The 21,957-nt window shown below is 39.6% G+C and overlaps 1 protein-coding gene across 1 annotated transcript in view; it reads right to left on the reverse strand.

The window, feature by feature from the left end:
* The window catches only part of ORC5 (origin recognition complex subunit 5), a 167,023-nt gene continuing 145,066 nt past the window's right edge, over positions 1 to 21,957 (reverse strand). The window contains exon 15 of the mRNA XM_006137544.4: positions 1 to 5,960. Coding sequence (XP_006137606.2) covers positions 5,915 to 5,960 — 46 coding nt within the window. The 3' untranslated portion in view covers positions 1 to 5,914. The remainder of the gene's footprint in view (positions 5,961 to 21,957) is intronic.

Genomic DNA, 21,957 nt, shown 5'->3' on the forward strand with positions numbered 1-21,957 from the left:
TAGTTTTAACAGCTGTATTGCATACAATTTATCTGGATTGACTGAAGACAATGGGTATGTTATGATGGAAAACAAAAAAAACATGCTTTTTTTCCTCCTATTAAGTATTCCTCATCCAACATTCAAGCAGAGCCAATCCAACATCTGGAACACAAAGTTTATCATTACATTTAATTGAACTTGCTAATTGAGACAAATCATTAGCCCAACTGGATATATCCAAGGACGAGGACCTTTTTCATGATTTGCTATTTTGCAATAGAAACCTTAGGGTATGTCTACACTGCATGCACAGTTTGAAATAAACTTCGTAATATGAGCCGTGTATCTTATTTTGAGTCAATTTTGAAATAGCTTATTTCATTATCTACATAGTGCCAAATTTCAAAATAATCTGCTATTCCAAAACGCCTCTTACTCCTCATGGGATGTTGGAATAGCAAGCCCATTATATTTTGAAATAACAGGCTTGCTGTTAAGACGTGGGATAGCTATTTCGGGATACCAGAGTCTGCAGTATAGATGTAGCCTTACGGGGAAAGCAATGCTACCTGGAATAATATTTACTCCTGGATGGATTCCTGCCCAGAAACTGTGGATGGACAGCAATATGTGGCAATCAAGCTATGCCCCCACACCTGACTGTTGTCCCGCAGAACCTGCTGCTCCTCATCCCAGCCCCCATAGCCTTGGGCAGCACTGTCATCTTTAGCTTCTCTCTGCCAATATAAATCCAAAGGGAGAGTCCATCCCATGACAACTCTTTAGATGCAATTAATTTATAATAAAACAAAAACAAAACAAAACACACAAACACCAAGAAAGGGAGGCCAATAGCTACTTATGCTGCACATTAGGGAATTTATATCTGTTGTTACCGAGTAGACTGAAAATTAGAATTGGTGGAAGTTTGGGGCACAAAGTTTTCCAGAAGAATCAGACTATTTCAAGCTAGAATTAGGAAGTGTTTAGGATTTCCCAAGCCTTGTAAATTCTCTTTTTGATGACAAAATATGAAAATATTTTCTGATTTGTCCTAAATTTGTTTACACTCTGGTTGTGCAAAAATACTCAGGGATTTCTTGTTGGGACAACAGTTACCTTGCTTTATCTTCTTTCCACAATTCTAAAGACCACACAATATGCATCAACATGAGGTGAAAGCTTGGCTTCACTGGAGTCAATGGGAGTTTTGCTGTTGAATTCACTGGGGACAGGATTTAATCCATAATATAAAAAAGTGAAATCTCACCATGGAATGTGAAAGTTACTTTGTTATACAGTTTTATGTACATTGCAATAAATTTACAGATGCAGATGTATATAAATATTTCTAGCTGAACAGAACAAATCCTGCTATTCATCATCACTGTAGTCAGTCTAAATCAATTCTCCACACTTCAAACACCTGGCCTATTCTTTTAGTCTGCTGATTCAGCAGTAAGTTTTATATCACCAACAGGTGTCTTTTAATAGGGCACAGAGAGGAATCCATTTTTAATTATAGTTGTTTTGTCTGAAAGGTCCTTATCACAGATGATGATGATTGCATCTCTCTCAAATGTACCTCATTTAGAGGGACATCACTCATTTTAGTCCCAAAATTACCTACATCCCACACAAATTTTATTTTTTCCCTCTTTTATGGTTAACAGTTATTTACATCTAATAGTCATGAAACTGATGTTCTAGTTATTTACACTAAAAAAAGGAATCCCACAGAATGTTAAGTTTCCTGCATTAATTAATGTGTGTCCTTCATTTTGGATCTCTGTAATACATTATGTCCCACATTATGTCCCACATTTGATCCTTAGTAGCTTGAGATGTACGGCAATAATGGAAATATTGAAGAGAGACACCAGAGAATGAATGTTCTATTTAGCATTGTACTTGAGATTTAAATTGTCCCTTGATATACGTATTCCTTAGTGCAAATGCATGTGCATTTTTCCAGTTGCTAATCACAATAATACTTCCATTTAGTCCTATGGTTGGATCTGCACATAACAGGCCATTTGTCAAGATTTTTGACCCTGACTCATATCTACAAAGACATTTGCCAAATATGGACTATGAACTGTATCATTTATTCAAAATTTCAGGCTGAATTATTTCTTCTAGATTTCTGCTGAAATGTTTAGCAAAAGTATAGTTGGAAAGAGTTAAAATGATGGAAGAAGGACCTACAATTTTGCAATGTTAAACAATAAGCTCTTTGGGGTAGTAAACTGGAGGTCTTGTTCTGTATGACTATGTCTAGACAGCAGTGCTATTTTGGGATACTGGAAATATCCCGAAATAGCAATCCTGTGTCCTTAAACACATCCGTTATTTCGAAATAATGGGCATGCTATTCCAGTATCCCTGCAACCCTCATTTCACGAGAGTTAAGGGACATGTCAGAATAGCACTTTATTTTGAAAACTGGTGCTTATGCCATATTTCAAAATGAGCTATTTTTAAATTACCTTGAAATAAGCTATGCAATTTGCATAGCGGAAACTGCGTAGCTTATTTCGAGGTAAGGGTGCACCCTGTAGGACCTATCCCAATGAAGTTCCTGATCTGCTTGTAGTTTCTAAGAACTTTTCTAAAACACTTATGGGAACACTGGAAAAAAAATCAGTTCTATAATAATACAGTCATTTTTTCAGCAACATGTTTTGAGTTCCAAAATGTCATTAATTTTTAAGTTCAGTATTAGTGTAATTCTAAAAAGAATGTTATGAAATATAAGATAAAAAGTCAAGGAACTAATATTACATTTGCTCTCATCATGTTGTCCACTCTGCTAGTGTGTTCTCTCTCTTCCCCCTACTCTCTGTCTTGTCCACTTAAGACTGTATGCTCTTTGGGGGCAGGGACTGCCTACTTTGTGTACATACAGTGCCTAGCACAATGGAGGCCTCATGACTTTAGGCATTACCATAAGAAACTTAATTAATAATAGCAGTTGCAGGTAAACCCCAATGACTCTGAACTTGAACAGTTGTGCAATTTGAAATTAATGCAACCACGTGACAAGAAAATATTGGACTTGGCTCAATTTACCATCACAATAGAAAGATCAATATATTTACATACCTTTGCCAATGTTAAAGGAAACCAAAGATCCAAGAACGCCCAGCAGACTGGAACAATAGTACAATCTCAGAGTTATGAACTGATCAATCAACCACATACTTCATTTGGAAACAGAAGTATAATCAGGCAGCAGCAGACACAAAAAACCCACCACAACAAATACCAAACCGTATAGCATGTGTTAAATATAAATTACAAAAAATGTAAATGAAATGAAGCATTTTTCTTAGTATTCAAGGCTGTATTACGTCATTGTTCTATTTTAAAGGTTTGAAAAACAACATTTTGTTCAGAATTATGAACATTTCAGAGTTACTAACGATCTTTCATTATTAATATTGTTTGGTGAATTAATTTTATTAAAAGTTTTGGGGCTAGCTTACAGAGGGTGATAGCCCACAATTCTGCCACATGACACATGGGAGAGGAAGGGAGAGTTGGATTTTTGTTTGTGCCACTCTCTCAGGATGGTTTAAAAGGTATACCCAGCCCCTACATATACTTCCAAAGTTGATCTATCATTTGCCCAATATATTACAGTGTGAGGTTGGCATTAGATGCATTTTTTTATCATATAACAATCTGAGGAGGTTCTGTAAATAATCTGTATGTTGAGCATCTTGGCAAAAAAAACCCAGTTGCACTCTTTTATAAGGGTGCAGCTACACTACACCCATATCTCGAAATAAGATACACAATTTGAGCTATGCAAATTGCGTAGTTTATTTTGAGTCAATTTCAAAATAGCTTATTTCAAAATTTGGCACTGTCTACACAGCACTTATTTTGAAATAAATCACTATTCTGCAACATCCCTTGCTCCTCGTGGAATGAGGTTTATAGGGAAGTTGGAATAGCAAGACCATTATATTTCGAAATAATGGGTATGCTCAAAAGATGCAGAATAGCATATCCTGAAATAGTGCTGCAGGGTAGACATTGCCTAGGAGGCCAGATTCACATTTCAGATGTCTATGTTTTCACCAATCACCATAGTATCTATGCATCAGCAAAATTATGTAGAGCAGTATATGGTCTAGAGGACTTTGCTTTCCACCATCCCTTGGTCTTCTGTTGAGTTTGCTTTTGACTAGCAATAACAGGAATAATCATGCAGCCATGACTGGAACACATTTCTATTTTGCAAAAGTTTTATTTTAAATGCTCCTTAAATTTTATTTTGAAAATTCTAAGGATTTAGAGTCATCTTGATTTCTGGTAAAAGAGGATTTCACAGGTTTGATCTCCCACCAACAAAACCTTACCCTTCGTCTTTGAGAATTGCTTACTGGGCATTGCTTATGGTAGGGTTCCTGATGTGATAAATTGTGGAAAAGTGTCAGGGCTCAGTCCTTGCAGGACTCTGCAGATTTATATTAGGACCTTAACGCTTATCTGAAAGCCAATATAACTTGCAGAGCTGTGATGTGCTCTTGTTGGTATGTATTACACAGCACGTGGTCCAGTTTGTGTTCAGCCGCCTAAAATTTCCTAGTGTCCCCTGCTTTCACTTCCAGGAATTGATACTGGAACTCTCAAAATCCCCTATTGCACATAATTGCTTAAGATCTTAGTGCTATTTAAGCCACTTAGCTGTTGTCAGCCTAGCATTTGACTCTGAAAAGTGAAGAGAATTTAGAGTTTATTACAAACAACGATTATCTTATCTTACACCATATTTGTTAACAAAAATATTCACATTTTTGAAGTACTGAAAATGTGGATGTTTTGAAAATTAAGTATTGAAGTTTTTCAGGAGGCGTGACAAATGCTTTATGGTATTGTAAATTATGTGCAACTTTTTGCTTCAGACTACAGTGGTTTCTCTGGTAAAAACAGTGTGTAACAGATACATCATTTTACTTGATGAAACTTTAGCTTGCATACACATTGCGGCAGAAGAAGCTTGCTGCACCACAATACAGCATATACACTTCAACTAGATTGCTTTGCTTCTATGACACTCTGCACTCTAAAATATTTCCACTGAGAATTACACAAGAATTTGCACTCAAGAAAACTCTGAATTCAAAAGAATGGCAGGAATATTTAAATAAAAAGCTCCTTGAAATCTGGTGAAGGGGAAAAGCCCTGCCAAGTATTGGCACCTAGCATGGAAATGATAGCTTTAGCACTCATACATTTTAAAATTTGATTTTTCTACAACCTCGATAAAGATAAGGTTTTTAAGGGTAACATTTATAAGTGGCTCTCAAGATAAACTCTGTGCTGAGAAATTTGGGGTTTTCCTATAATAATCTCTATACTTGTGAGTTGAACATCTAATCTATATATGGTTTGCAGATAAGCATACACAAGGTTGATTTTAAACATACATTTATGTTTATTATATTTTGCTGCTCCACTCTCTTAAAATGGTGGCTTTAGGAAAAGCTGCTTTGGCAAGCAATTGCAAAGATTCCTGTGGAGAAGAAGTGAAAAGACTGGGCATACAAACAAGGGCTGCTGCCATGTTCAAAGCACAGGGGATAGTTCAGAGAGCAAAATGCCTTCCTAAGTAAATGGGTTTCAGGCAATTTCAGTGTTAAGATAACATCATTAAGAGTAGAACAGATTGTGCTCAAACCCTGCTGTTTATAATTAACACATTGCTTCCAAATACTCCAGGGTCCCTGGTAAATAGTCCTCTGCTCAGATCTACCCAGACCAATCAGAATATTTTCATCAGATTGCATGCTGGGCCAACACCTGTTTGGACAAATCCAGTAGAGCCAAAATACTCTTCTCCCTGGCCAGCTAAGTAGATAGAGGAACACAGCTTGCTTTAGTTATTGTCACAGTGTCCATATGGCTGAGAGGCTTGTTTTCACAAGAAATCGTACAAGTACTTTATTATGTCGAAGTTCACGGTCCTGTAAACAAAAACACAGTATTTTAGAATAATAAACCCTACAGTGCTTGGATTGTAACCTGTTTGGTGACAATGCACAAAAGACACTCTTTGCAACAGATAGCAACCAACTCCTCAGAGATAAATACAATACAAAGGCATTAAAATTACAGTGTATATATAAAGACACCATTATTTATGGTATTCATGTTTTTTGATTGTTTAAACTTAAGAAGAATTTAATATATCAATAAAGTAATACATCAATAAAGTAATCCCTTACCAAGGATTTAAAGATTGAAAGTAAGAAATTTTAGGCTGTAAAAATAAACTTAGATCTAAGTTGACAGCAATTTATTTCTTTAGCTTGGTAAACATGATACACTAGTTGGAGATGCAGAACAGCAATCTTTTAAGCTATTAAACATTTGTTCTTTTTCCAAACCACCTGTTTTAGCATTATGTACTGCGTAACTCCTTCATCTGTACTAATTTGCAGTCTGCGTTCTTTCAGTCTTGACACTAGCTGACCCATGTTCATAGCTAAATTTGAAAAATCCAAAAATGCTACTCAATAGGATAGAAGATTTTAATGTATACTTTGTACTTTTAGGGCAAGCAGAATGAAATAGCAGTGGAATAAAACATATAATTAATTTTTTCTCGAAACTCATTCTGCTGTACAATCTAACATTCAGATATTTGGTGTTACTATTTGAATAAATGACCAAAATTACTGGATATAATGACAAGTATAAAATTAAAAAAAGTATTCAGTGCTGCAAAAATAGCTGATTACAATGCAAAGTGAAGATTAACAAATTGGATGTCTTATTTGTCAGGCCATTCATTTCATATTCTTAGCTCACACATCACTTTGCAATCTACATTTTTAAAAACTTTCTACAAAGTATTGAATTGGGCACAGTCAATTCAGAAAATCTGGAGATATATAAACCTATGTCTTTTGAAGTCTACTTATTAAAACCAATAAAAAAATCTGAATAAAAGGAATGATGGCAGTATCATATTCTGTAATGTCACACACAGGTCCAAGAACCTTATTATAAGGTTTTCTACTGTAACATTTACTCTCTTGCAAACATTAACAATATCAGCTACTAAATGAAAGAAAAACTTGTAATTTTGTCATTGTGATTAGTACCAGTAGTGAATGTATGAGAAGACCTGTCAAATTCAACACACACAAAAGCTTCCTTCTTCAGTTGCAAACCTAGGTTTTAAATTTGGAGATATCTGACTGCTAGTTTAAAACTTTAACAACATGTGTGCCCCTTACTTTCAAACAAACAACAACAACAACTGTAATAGCATGAGACAAACAAAAAAGGAGTTTGTCTGCAGAGGGTACAAAGATCCACTGAGATATTTTAGAATGATGTGATAAATGGAACTCTGCAGTAAAAAAAATGACTGCACAGAAGTAGTGCTGACCATGTAGGAATCCTACATGAAGGTGAAGTGTGACTGTGTAGCTCTGTCCAAAGGTAACTTTGCAAAATTTGTTTTTGAAGCAAAATTGAGAAGGGAAATTATTTGTTTTTTACTTGTAGTATTGCAACATGAAAACTGAAGGGCTTGAATGACAGAATTTGTTAGTCTCTGTCCTTTCAGTACATCAGGCTTGCATTAGGAAATATGCTGGGTAATGGAGATGAAAAACCAGATGACTTACACATCTGGGACTTTATTCACTAGCAATTTGTTTTAGCACTATCACATTAAGATAGGAGAAATCAGTAGCCTGCTTGAGACCCACTTTGGCTGTGGCAGTGAATAATCTCTTTTTCCTTTGCTGATGATAGGAAGACTTTTCCACAACAGGCAGAAGCAGGCAGATCAAGTAGAAACTAAAGGCAGACACACCCTTACACAGTGCACAATCTGCTGCAGTTTGCAAATGAATCTTACAAGATCACAGAGATGAGTTTCACCAAGCAGCTGGCACCAAGGAGTTTATGCAGAAAAAAATCTCTTACATGCAAGCTTACAGTACCAATTTCTTTTGAAACTATGGCCTGTCACTATTATAAAAACATGACAGACAGTGGAATGGAAAGGAGGCAGAAATAATGGAAATGAGATAAAGAAACACACAAGGAAAGGAAGTCAGAACGATGTCAGAAGAAATAATAAAGCATACCATTTAGAAAAAACATCCAATCTTGTTTTAAAAATTGTCAGTGATGGAAATTCCGCCATGATTTTTGGTAATGTTTCAACAGTTAATTATTAAAAATGTACACCTTATTTCTAGTCTGAAATTGTCCACCTTCAACTTCCAGCCTTTGGAATGTTATATCTCTCTGCTAGATTGAAAAGCCCATTTTTAAATATTTGTTCCACATGTAGATACCTATAGACTATTCTCAAGTTAACGCTAAACATTCTCTTTTAGTAAGCTAACTAGACTGAACTACTTTACTCTAACTGTTCAATAATTCTCGTGGCTCTTTTTTAAACCCTCTCTAATTTATCAACATCTTTTCTGAATTGTGAGTATCAGAACTGGATAAATATTCTAAGAGTGGTCACAACAAGTGCCAAATATGGATACAATAATTCCTACTTGAGATTCCTCTGTTTATGGATCCCAGGATCACATTACCCCTTTTGGCCTCAGTGTTCCAGTGGGAGCTAATGTTTAGCTGATTATCCACTATCCCCAAATATTTCTCATGGATAATCCACACAACCAAGCCCATTATTTCAAAACAACAGGCTGCTTATTTCGTAATCTATATGCCTGCTTTCCTCGGGGAATAATGCTAATTTCGAAATAACGCGAGAGAGAGAGAGAGAGAGAGCGCGAGAGCGCACAAATCTCTCAAGTGGCTTGGTTCAATTCAATGGAGCACTTTGTGAATATTAAGATACAGTCCTTGAACGGGATTCTATTCACTGCAGAACCAGTGCAAGGAGTAGAGCACTAGCGTAGTTGTGTTCACAACAATCTGTGTTGCAGATGAACCAATCTGTGTGTGTGAATATATTACATAAAATAATTGGGAGTTTTTTTCCAGACATCATTCATATGCTTAATTCCTAGGCAGAGTGAGTTGCAATAATGAAGCCTGGAGGGCAGGAGGTTGAGGCCTTATTTTCTAACCAGTTGCATACTGAACTGGGTATTTTTGCTGCCAAGGCTATTCAGGAATCCAACAACATCAAGTCCAAATGAGTTCAATACTATGAGTCACAATCTAAAGGCAGGTTCCCTCAACTGCTAGATGTGTTAGAGATAGACAGTTCTTTGAGGTGCTTCCTTTCCTCCTGCAAGCATCTCATATCTTGCCTGGGCTAAGTTTTGGGTAGCTGCTCCTCATCCAAGAGCTGATTCTGTATTTGATTTGACACAAAAAAGGTGGAGGATAGGAATATTGATCCTTGATGCAAAGGATACATAGGGATGACTGAAGTCTAAGTACTTACAGACACATCTTCCTGGGCTGTTTCACCAACTCTCGCTGCTTTGTATAGCTAGTGACTAGCATGGAGAGAGCTTGAGCTTTGAGAGAGACCACAGGTACATGAGGGCTCCAGGGCTGTGTCCAGACTCAGGGTTTTTTTCGAAAAAAGTAGCCTTTTTTCGAAAAACCCTCACCTGCGTCTAGACTGCAGCCGCGTTCTTTCGAAATTAAATCGAAAGAACGCGGCTTTTCTTTCGATGGCGGTAAACCTCATTTCACGAGGAAGAACGCCTTCTTTCGAAAGTTCCTCTTTCGAAAGAAGGCGTTCTTCAATGTAAATAGGCTTCTTCGAAAGAGAGCATCCAGACTCACTGGATGCTTTCTTTCGAAAAAGGAAGCCGCTTTTTCGAAAGTTCAACGTGCAGTCTAGACGCTCTCTTTCGAAAGAGGCTTGCAGTCTAGACATAGCCTAGAGGAACAGATTTTTTTTTTGCTAGCTTGATTTAGCTTATATAAATTGGTGATCAAAGAACATATATAAGAATTCTTATAATCTTATGTTGATTTTTATTTACTTTTAGTAACAAATTTTGTATTAAGTGCTAAATATTAGCTAGAGTTGGGCTACCAAAATGAGGTTTGTGGCAGTGAAGTGGCTCAACATTTTAAAGCAGTATTTTCATGGAAACAGTACTGATCTGCTTTAGGGACAAAAAGTACATTATAGTATCACAATTGGGGTTCTGACTTAAGTTTGATAAAATAAACCCTACTTAAAATTGAATGAGCTAAACATATCTATCTGTAATTCCACTAACAATTAATACAATGCAGTTTCTTTCCTAACGGCTCATATTTTGTTGAAGCTAGAATGCTTTTTGTAGCGAAAACCCAAGGATCAGGGAAAAAAACAAACCCCGGACTTATATGAAACCAAAATTTTGGGTGATACTGGCTTGCCCGCTCCCCCTTTTTGGTTAACAATTTAAGTGATCAGTATAACATGATTATTCGGTATATATCATCAGGGATTTTTGTTTTATTTTTTCTTGTATAATCTTTTTCTTTTCTTTAACTCTTCATAACACTTATACTTTGTTGTAGTCTGAATTTGATAGGTCTGTATTTGCATAGTTTTTTCTTTTGATGATCAATTATCTTGTGTTTCTGATTTGCTTGTTACAGTGAGTTCCTTCCCCATTGAAAAAACAGAATAGAAAAAAAAAAGCCCAAAATGTATTTTAAGAACAATCCTAGGATATTTATATTTAATAAATAAGTCTTGATTTTGGAGAGATGCATTTTGGACATAATTATGCAGTTAATTAGAATTTGTAACAAAAATCTGTTAACAGATTGCTATTCAAAGCCTTTGGTGTTTTATTTTTCATTAGTTTTAAAACTAATCTAAAGTACATTAAAAAGATAACACTCCAATATTCTTGTTAGATATTATGCAAATTTCTACCCTATTATTTTTCTACACAAGTCCACATCAATATTTGAAGACTCACTAAAGTTGCAACCTGAACCTAATATATTTCACAGGATACCTCCTCAGAATTTCAATCTATTTTTAAAGTAATTTTGAAAAATTCTGATAACTAAGCCTAGAATGATACAAAGATCAAAAGGTCAGAGTAACATGACAAAAATAGATCCCTTGAAATTTTGCAAGGCCTCTCTGTGTTGCAGGAATAAAAAACTACAATTACAGATTTTGAGCCACATCTGCCAATCAAAAGCTTTCTGTCGCAACTGAAAGCAAGTAGAAAATAAAAGCCTCCAAAATAAAACATAATACGAGGAACATTTTTAAAGAAATTCAAATCAATTGAACTAGGATGATTTTCTTTATTATATTTTGGACTAACATAACAAATTGTAATTGCTCAATGGATAGAAATGGCAAAATTATTTGATAGGAACACACTGACCATGTTTTTAAAATGAAATACTGAAAATTATGAAAAAATCTGTTCAATCAGAATGCCTAAATAGCTTTAGGGAAGAAAATAAAGGGCTAATATAACAGCTCCTTTCCCATGTTTCAAATTTAAAATAATCCGGGTATAGAGATACATTTGTATCGCATCATATGAGTAGGCTTTATAGAAATTAGCAAAGCAATGCTGCTATCCTTCTTGTGCCTGAGCATCGGAACATTTATATGGGAAAACAAATGCAGAAAATAGCAGACTGAATCTGGACACTCCAAATCCCGGTAAAGAAAGGTTACTCACTCTGTGCAGTAAGGATGTTCTTTGAGATGTGTGTTCCTGTGGATATTCCACTGTTGGTGTTGGGTTCGTCCTGGCAGCACGGATTGGAGATTTTTACAGCAGTATCCAGTCGGGCTGCGCATGTACGAGAGGTGCATCATGTTCCCACCTCTGAAGTTAGCACGCACAGCCTGATTCCTCTGTTTCTTCTTTGATGCCCTCCTGGCAAGTTGTTAGTGCCAAAAGAAGCGGGGAGGAGAGAGGGTAGTGGAGCAACCATGGGGACACACATCTCAAAGAACCATTGTTACCACACAGAATGAGTAACTTCTCTTTCTTCTTCAAGAGATGTCCCCGTGGGTGCTCCCACTGTTGGTGACAGTGTAGCAGTGCCCAGTGAGATGGTAGCTGGGTTTGGTCCAGTTGTTACAAGCCATGGAGAAGACCGCCTTAGCTCCTGCAGTATCCATTGTCAAGCATGTTGGAATCACACAGTGCTTCATGAACGTGTGGATAGATGATCATGAGGCTGCTTAACAGGTGATAATGCAGGATGTTATTAGTTTTGATATGCTCTGGGAAGAAAGTGGTTTTCCCTTGCACCTTTCGGCTATAGATATGATCAGTCTCTGTAATTGTCGAAAAGCCTGTGTCCTGTCTAAATAGAAGGCAATGGCCCTTTTCACATCCAGCGTATGTAATATGGCTTCGTCCCTGGAGCGATGTGGTTTCAGGTAGAAAGTGGAAAGGACTATGGGTTCATTGATATGAAATTCAGAACAAACTCTGGGTAAGGAGTGGTGGAGTCACAGAATAACTTTATATTTGTGAAAGGCTGTGTATGGAGGTGAAGACATGAGAGCCACGAGTTCACTAACCCTCCTTGCAGACGTGATTGTCAACAGAAGCACTGTTTACATAATGAGAAAGGTTAGTGATGAAGTTGCCATTGGCTTGAAGGGTAGTTTTGTGAGCGAGTGAAGAACCAGCTCTAAATCCCAGATGGGGGATATGGGTGTCCGTGGTGGGTGAAGGTTCTGTAGGCCCTTCCAAAACTTCGAGATGGAGTGGGCAAATATGGAGAATCAGTCTATAGGGGGCCAAAAAGCCATGATTGCAGTCAGATGAACTTGGAGCAATGAAAGAGACAATTATGTTGTTTCAGGTGCATAATGCATTCCAAGATGAAATGGAGCAGAGCCGTAGATAGTTGGACTCCCTTCTGGGTGCACCTCTGTGAAAATTGTTGCCATTTGTAGAGGTAAATATTACATGTAGTTTGTCTTCTTCTATATAGCAGTTCAGTTCTCACTTGTTGCGAGCACTGTTGCTCAGCTTCTGAGAACCAGATAGATACCATGATGTCAGGTGCAGTGTTTGTGGCTGGGGATGAAGGATCACATCCTTGCTCTGGGAGAGGAGGTCCAAGCAGGTCGGAAGTGGGCAGGGAGGTTGTAGAGACAGTTGATAAAGACATGGAAACCATGTCTACCAAGGCCAAGCTGGGGCTACTAGAATTACATAGGAACTACGGAGATCAGAGGGACAGGAATCCATTTTGAGACACTTGAATGAGAGGAAAGTGATCAGGAATAGTCAGCATGGATTCACAAAGGGCAAGTCGTGCCTGACCAATCTGATTAGCTTCTATGATGAGGTAACTGGCTCAGTGGACATGGGAAAGTCAGTGGATGTTATATACCTTGACTTTAGCAAGGCTTTTGATACGGTCTCCCACAATATTCTTGCCAGCAAGTTAAGGGAATGCGGATTGGATAAATGGACGGTAAGATGGATAGAAAGATGGCTAGAAGGCCGGGCCCAGCGGGTAGTGATCAATGGCTCGATGTCAGGATGGCGGTCGGTTTCTAGCGGAGTGCCCCAAGGTTCTGTTCTAGGACCGGTTTTGTTCAATATCTTTATTAATGACCTGGATGAGGGGATAGATTGCACCCTCAGCAAGTTTGCAGATGACACTAAGCTAGGGGGAGAGGTAGATATGCTTAAGGGCAGAGATAGGGTCCAGAGTGACTTAGACAAATTGGAGGATTGGGCCACTAGAAATCTCATGAGATTCAACAAAGACAAGTGTAGAGTCCTGCACTTGGGACGGAAGAATCCCAAGCATAGTTACAGGCTGGGGACCAACCAGTTAAGTAGTAGTTCTGCAGAAAAGGACCTGGGGGTTACAGTGGATGAGAAGCTAGATATGAGTCAACAGTGTGCCCTTGTAGCCAAGAAGGCTAATGGCATATTAGGATGCATTAAGAGGAGCATTGCCAGCAGATCCAGAGATGTCATTATTCCCCTTTATTCGGCTTTGGTGAGGCCACATCTGGAGTACTGTGTCCAGTTCTGGGCCCCCCACTACAAAAAGGATGCGGACGCATTGGAGAGGGTCCAGCGGAGGGCAACCAAAATGATTAGGGGTCTGGAGCATATGACCTACGAGGAGAGGCTGAGGGACTTGGGTCTGTTTAGTCTGCAGAAGCAAAGAGTGAGGGGGGACTTGATAGCAGCCTTCAACTTCCTGAAGGGAGGTTCCAAAGAGGATGGAGAGAGGCTGTTCTCAGTAGTAACAGATGGCAGAACAAGGAGCAATGGTCTCAAGTTGTGGTGGGAGAGGTCCAGATTGGATATTAGGAAAAACTATTTTACTAGGAGGGTAGTGAAGCATTGGAATGGGTTACCTAGGGAAGTAGTGGAGTCTCCATCCCAAGAGGTGTTTAAGTCTCGGCTTGACAAAGCCCTGGCCGGGTTGATTTAGATGGGATTGGTCCTGCCTAGAGCGGAGGGCTGGACTTGACGACCTTCTGAGGTCTCTTCCAGTTCTATGATTCTATGATAAGGGGATGGTTGGATGAAATAACATGATCTTGGTAACTAATTGACCATTCATTATAGGGAACTTTCTGGGTGTCTGGCTGGTGAGTCTTGCCCACATGCTCAGGGTTTAGCTGATCGCCATATTTGGGGTCAGGAAGGAATTTTCCTCCAGGGTAGATTGGCAGAGGCCAATCTGTAGCATTGGGCACAGATCACAGCTGAAGGACTCTCTGCATGTTGGGGCCTTCAAAGTATTTGAAGGCTTCAATATCTGAGACATAGGTGAGAGGATTATTCTAAGAGGGGTGGGCGAGATTCTGTGGCCTGCACTGTGCAGGGGGTCAGACTAGATGATCATAATGGTCCCTTCTGACCTTAAAGTCTATGAGTCTATGAGGAGGGAAGGTGTAAAGCAGGTGAATATCCCATGGGAATAGCATTGCATCTCCCAATGAGTTGTGCTCCGTGCCCACTCTTGAGCAGTGTTGGGGGCATTTGTAATTTTGGCTGGTTGCAAAGAGGTCTATCTGCAGCCGCCCCCAACGCTGAAATAGATTTTGGGTAACCTGATTGTGCAGTTCCCATTCATGCTCTGTGGCAAAGTGGCAGCTGAGGGCATCGGCCATGGTATTCTTGTTCCCAAGAAGGTATGCCTCCATGATAATTATGTTGTGGTGGATACACCAATTCCAGAGCCGAAATCCCTCTGCACATAGGGTAGGGGATCTGGCACCCCCTTGGTGGTTGATGTAGAACATTGTGGTCATGTTGTCAGTGAAGATACGCACCAAGGAACCCCAAAATGTGTGGAAGGAAGTGTTTGCAGGCATTGTGAACTGCTCAGAGCTCAAGCAGGTTGATGTGGAGCCTGGACTTCTTGCTGGACCACTTCTTTTGGGCATATTGTTGCTGGAAGTGGGCACTCCAGCCTAGAAGAGCTGCATCTGTAATGATTTGTTTGGATGGCTGATCTCAGTAGAAGGGCTCCCCATTGCAGAGGTAAGGACTTTCCGAAGAGGTGAAATGTGCCTGTGGATGAGGTGTCTTGTTGGTGTACAGACTGAGGCAATCCAGTGTTGGAAACATTGAACATTGAACATAGTGTGGCATATGGGATGACATATGTGGTAGCTGCCACATGCCCCATGAGTTTGAGACAAGTTAGAATAGGCACAGTTGGGCTGGTGGTCATGATTGTTACCAGGCTTTTTAAAGTTTCGAAATGTTGACTGGGGAGATAGGCGCGTGCTGTCACAGAATCTATGTGAGCCCCTATGAACGCTAGGGACTGCATGGGGTGCAGAGTGGATTTTTGTTCGTTGATAATGAATCCTAGAGACTGAAGGAAGGTCTTTGTGAATCTGATCCTGTCTTTTGTGGTGTGCTGGGAGGAACCTCGGATGTGGCAATCATCCAAATAAGGGAAGATTGTGATGCCTTCTCATCGAAGGTGCACTGCTGCAACTGCCAGGGTCTTGGAGAAGACTCTGAGGGCAGAGGAGAGTCTGAACGGCAGAACTTTGTATTGAAAATGGTCTGATGCTACTGTAAAGCATAGGAAAAGTCTGTGTGTGGGATGTATTGAGATATGGAAGTATGCATCTTGGAGATCAAGGGTTGCAAGCCAGTCCCTCTGTCTAGTGCAGGAATAATCATGGCGAGTGTAACCATTTTGAAGCACTGCTTGCACTTCAATTGACGGATGTCTAAAATAGGACTTCAATCCCCTGTTCTCTTTTTGGTGAGAAAGTAGTTTAAGTAAAAACCTCTTCCTTGGTACTGTTTGGGGACCAGGTCTATAGCTCCTAAGTTGAGAAGGCATTTGATTTCTTGGTGGAACAAGGTTTTGTAAGAAGGGTCCTTGAAGAGGGAGGGAGAAGGTGGAGAGATTTGGGGGGAAGGAGGGATCAATATGAAAGGGGTAAAATACCTGCAACTGATGATTTCTAAAACCCACCAATCTGTGGTGATTGCTGCCCATTGGTTGCAAAAAGGATTCGCCTAGCACTGGTGTGGAGAAGAGGATCAGGTAGATCCTCGACTAAATTCTCAAACCGGTTGTCTAGAGGCCTGAGTTATGGAAAAGCATGTGTTTGGGGCTCTTCTTTGTTGGTTTCGTGGTCTGAATCGAGTTTGGTCAAACGGTCGGATGTTGCTGCTGTCTGCCAAAGGTTGCGTCCCTACGTCTTTGGTAGGGATTATAGTGCTTCCTTTGGTAGGGGGGCGTATACATCCCCAATGTGCACTAAGTAGTGTATGAATCTTCGTTAGAATGCAAAGCTTCATCGGTCTTTGCAGCAAACAATTTATCCTTATCAAATGGTAGGTCTTCTGCCTCTGCCTGGAGATCCCTAGGAACTCCTGCTGCTTGAAGCCAGGATGAGTGCCTCATTACTATGGATGTTGCTGTAGCTCTTGCCATGGTGTTGGCATCGTTGAGGGCCATCTGAGGGGCTATATGAAATATAGTATACTACTCTTTAATGATGGCTTTGAGGATGGTTCTCTTCTTGTCTGGGAGATAGTGTATGAGCTCTGTTAGTTTTGCAAAATTGTCAAAGTTGAGATTTGCAAGTAAGGCTGTGTAGTTAGCAATACTAAGGTGAAAGGTTGAGGAGGAGGAGTACATTTTTCTCCCAAATAGGTGTAGGTGTTTGTGGTCTTTGTCTTGTATATTTGTTTTGTACTAAGGATTTTTAGACCTTTGATTTTCAGCATCAACCACTAAGGAATTGGATTGAGGGTGAAAGAATAAAAAGTCCATGCCTTTCGATGGAACAAAATATTTTCTATCTGCTCTTTTGTTGATTGGGTGGGGAGGGAGGTATGCTATTTTTCCTGCACTTCTGATACTACAACTTCCTCACTGATGGCCACCCTTTTGAATAAATATTGAAATTGCTTTAGGTCGTCAGTAGGTGAGGAATCGTCTGGAATAACTGCTATATAAGGTGCAGAAGATGAGTTACTGTTTGGTGGCGTGTCTGCTTGTTGGATGGTCGGATCATCATTAGTCTGCTCTTCCTCAGAGTCAATGCCCTCTGTGGGAAAGCGTGATGGGTTAAAGTGTGTAGAAAACAGTGATATTTGTGCTGGTATGGGAGGGGCAATGGAGCTGTGTCATGGTGCCCAATAATGATAGGGGGACCAGCGGTGGTACTGAGGATAGTAATGCCAATCTGGGTGCCGGGGGGGGGGGGGGAAGGGGGGAGATATACTGAGCTCTCTATCCTTGTGAGCTCTCACTGTCAGACTGTGACAATGAACACATTTTTGTGAAACATGCATCTCCCTAGGCAGCGTATGCATTCGCTGTGGCCATCAGAGGATGGCATGGAGTCCCAGCATTTTTCACATTTTTTGTAATTGGAGCCTGGCATTTCACTTGGTGGCGGACTATGCCGCTCACTGCTGTGGCTCCTATCTATCTCCTTCCTTGGTTTGCTGCAACTTGGCACGGTGCAGTGGTAACTGACTATAAACAAGCTCAAGTAACAGAATGTTTGAAGTGTTTAACAAAGGAAAAACTTAACAGGAACAAGTAATTTTACAAAATCTATCTACATTTTCTTTCTTTTGCTTCACAGAAGAACACAAGGAGGAGAGAGGTTGGAGCTCTGTCCGTAGCCGAGGAAGGCGTAGGAGGAACTGAGAGGAGTTGGGCTGCATGTGCTAACTTTAAAGGCGGGAACACTGCATGCCTCATGCGCATGCACAGCCTAACTGAACACTGCTGTAAAAATCTGATCCATGGTGCCGGGATGAGCCCAACACCAACACTGGAGAATCCACATGGACATCACTCAAAGAAGAACAGTTCGTTGATTCTTTTCTCTCCATTCTTCGACTCAGTACTGAGGGGTAGTCAGCTGCAAAGCATTCAATAGTACAGTAAAAAGCTGTTATCCAGTACTTAATTAACTAGAAAGCTCAATGAACCAACATTTCTGGTATCTCCCCATACAAATCTTCAATCTAGGGACCAGGGCTAGTATACTGCCCTGCAAATTATGCAATTGTATACTCTGCACTCTACTTTTATGCAAAAGAAGCAGAAGACAAATAAACAGGGATTTATTTTAAAAAAGTGCAGCTTCTAGGGTGTGTCATAGGTTCATTACAAATGCATAGCAATCTCCTACACCTTTTACATCTACAATGATAACTGATGTTGATGACCCTGAGATCCTAAAGGGCCTTCTGCATAATCAAAAAGATTAAATTATGTTCAGTGTAGTTTTAGTGTCAGGTATATTTTGGTGATCTGGATGTATGCCTATAGTAATATATAGTATGATAAGATAACTTACTGTACAGAAAACTTTACCTGTATACACCCAAGCTTCTAGAAACCAACCACTCTGCAGTGCAGTACTACTACTGAATTAATGAGTATTTGTATACTGTACTATTTTATACTAGATTCATTTTATTGTATTCTAATTCTTTGAAAACTGGTATTTCATTGATAAAATATAACTTTCAAGTTAACTTTAATATTAAGTTAACCAACACCCTCCCCCCCATTCCTCAATGTGTCAGATAACAGCTTTTACTATAGTCTCATGACCTGTCACAGGGCGGGTTTTATTTGAGAAAAGCATGCTGATTCTTTTTGTGTCAGTGGGCTGCGAGAGGCTATGCCTACATCTACACTATCGCAGAAGATCGACTTAAAGTATGCAACCCGAGCTACATGAATAACATAGCTGGAGTCAACATACCGTAAGTTGAGTTACCGTGGGGTCTACACTGCAGGGAGTCAACAGGAGAAACTCTCCTATTGATTTCCCTTATTCTTCTTGCCTAGGATAAAGTAGGAGAATCCATCGGGCAGCGAACAGTGGTTGATTTAGCAGGTCTTCACTAGGCCCACTAAATGAACTGCTGGTGGATCAATCTCAGATATTCAATCCTCACAGTAGTTAAGATGTAGCTATTTATGTGAAATCTGATATTTATGTGGAGGCCCTATTAACTACTTTGCTTCACTGTGATATCCCAAGTTAATCAGTTTGAAGCTGTGAATGTTTATAAGCCTGCTGATGTAGCCTGAAATGCCCCATCTTGACAAACCCTTCAACATCCATTAGGAGCTTCACTCATCACACCTCCTAGGACTATGAGGGTATGTCTACACTACCCTCCTAATTCGAACTAGGAGGGTAATGTAGGCATACCGCACTTGCAAATGAAGCCCGGGATTTGAATTTCCCGGGCTTCATTTGCATGAAGCTGGCCGACGCCATTTTTAAATGCCGGCAGTTCGAACCCCGAACTCATGGAGTGAGGAGTACAGCTAGTTCGGATTAGGAAGCCTAATCCGAACCAGCTACTCCGTGCCGCGTATAGCCGCGCGGCACAGGGTTCGAACTGCCGGCATTTATAAATGGCGCCGGCCGGCTTCATGCAAATGAAGCCCGGGAAATTCAAATCCCGGGCTTCATTTGCAAGTGCGGTATGCCTACATTACCCTCCTAGTTCGAATTAGGAGGGTAGTGTAGACATACCCTGAGAGAATTACCAGAATAGACTGGATCTCACAGACTGGGCTTCTATGCATGATTCATATCTGTTGTATTACCTTAAGCAGACAGCTACTTTTTCTCTGAATGATGAAACACTTCCATTCTCCTGATATCAAATGGAACATTGCAGCAGGGCATCAACAGTTATCAGCCTCCTGTGCAGTTCTTTGAAACTTCCCAAAAAAACAGTACCTGTCCCCTTTCCTCATTCTTAATTTGGTAGGAGTGACAATGTTCGTAATAATCACTATCCCTAGATTATGGTGGAATTATAGATGGAAACACTAGAAAAAAATTGCAGTTATTCAAATGAGTACATAGTGTGCATACCACATAATACTTCTGAAGAAAATGTTTATATTTTCTACTTTACTAGTAACTAAATATATCCCATGTTGCTAATGAAAGACTACAAACCCTGCTTAGATGGGCAATATACTGAACTTTTGAAGTAGTGTGAAGAATCTGGAATTTAGAAACAACAAATCACCAACAACTTCAATGTCTGTTGCAGGGAATGTTGGGAATAAGTTACATTAAATACAGATGTGACAAGGTCCAGCAGGGAAGCACAGTAATTTGGAAGGAAGCTTGGAGAAGCACAGAAACCACCACCAGAGTAAAGTTCCCCAAGCAGCTTTGCTGCAGACTTAACTAATATGATAAAAGCCAACAGAGACAAGTCATTCGAGGAATCAGCAGATAAGTGAATGGTGCCCATAAAGACAGAACCCACTTCCATGTGAATAAGATATCTTTCAGCCTTTCTCCACTGAAGAAGTGGAGAGAGCAATTCTGAAAGCAAGAAAAAAAAACATGATCTTGACAAAATTATACCAGAAATGCTGTTCCATGTTGGTAAGAAGAGCATAAAGTACTTGTCAACAGCTATACCAAAATCAGGGAAGCACCAATCTGTTCCAGTTAGTTACCACAGGATAATCACTTCTGAGCTGTACACATGTTTGGAGCAACTAATTCTGCAGAAAATCATGCTCACAATAGAACAGGATCTGAGTGACGACCAGGGCAAGGTTCCAGACCTAACAGATGCACTTGTGACCAAGTTCTTGCTCTTACCACCTGTACATGAAATGTTTTTAATAGAAGGTAAAAAAGACAGCATCCGTGTTTCTTAACTACTGTCTGGCACATTGGCTCGTTGATCAAAATGTCAAAGATGGTATCTCGATGGGATGTTATGGCTATGGAAATGATCTTTTGAAACAGACAATTCTATGTGATTCCAGAAAAACATATTACCCCAGGGATATGTTTTGGGACTAACCTTTTTCTATAGCATAGAATCATAGGACTGAAAGGGACTTTTAGAGGTCATCTACTCCAGTCCCCTCCACTCAGGACCTATGACCCTTGACAGGTGTTTGCCTAACTTGCTCTTAAAAATCTCCAATGATGAGATTCCACAACCTCCCTACCTAATTTATTCCAGTTGTTAACCACTCTGGTTGTTACAAGGAGGAAAGAGTAATATTTCCCTTTGTTTTGTCTTATCAATTTAAATAAACTCTTTCAAGCAAGAACACTCTCATTATTTATGTGTATTAAGCCTAGCACAATGAAAGCATAATTTTGGATGTTGTCTCTATCAACTACTGGAATACAATCAATCTATTCATTCTGCAATAGCCTCTCTCCACACTTTGCAATCCTTTACCGTGTACTGCAGGAACATAAGAACAGCCATACTGGGTCAGACCAAAGGTCCATCTAGACCAGGGGTGTCCAAACTTTTTTCAACGAGGGCCAGATTTGATGAAGTGAACATGCGTGAGGGCCGACCATTTTGCCTGACATTCTTTGAACCATTAAAATTAAATGCAAATTAACTATTTTATGCAAAGTTTATTGCAAACGGAATACTTTTCATTTCGTCACATGGATGACAAATCTAAACAGGTGTTAAATCACTCTGCCTTTCATATCTGAAGGCCAGATGAAAAAAAAATCCAGGAAGCTGAAATATATGTCAGGAACATTGTAAAGTACAT

The sequence above is a fragment of the Pelodiscus sinensis genome, chromosome 1 (assembly GCF_049634645.1).
Source record: "Pelodiscus sinensis isolate JC-2024 chromosome 1, ASM4963464v1, whole genome shotgun sequence".
Taxonomy (NCBI): domain Eukaryota; kingdom Metazoa; phylum Chordata; order Testudines; family Trionychidae; genus Pelodiscus; species Pelodiscus sinensis.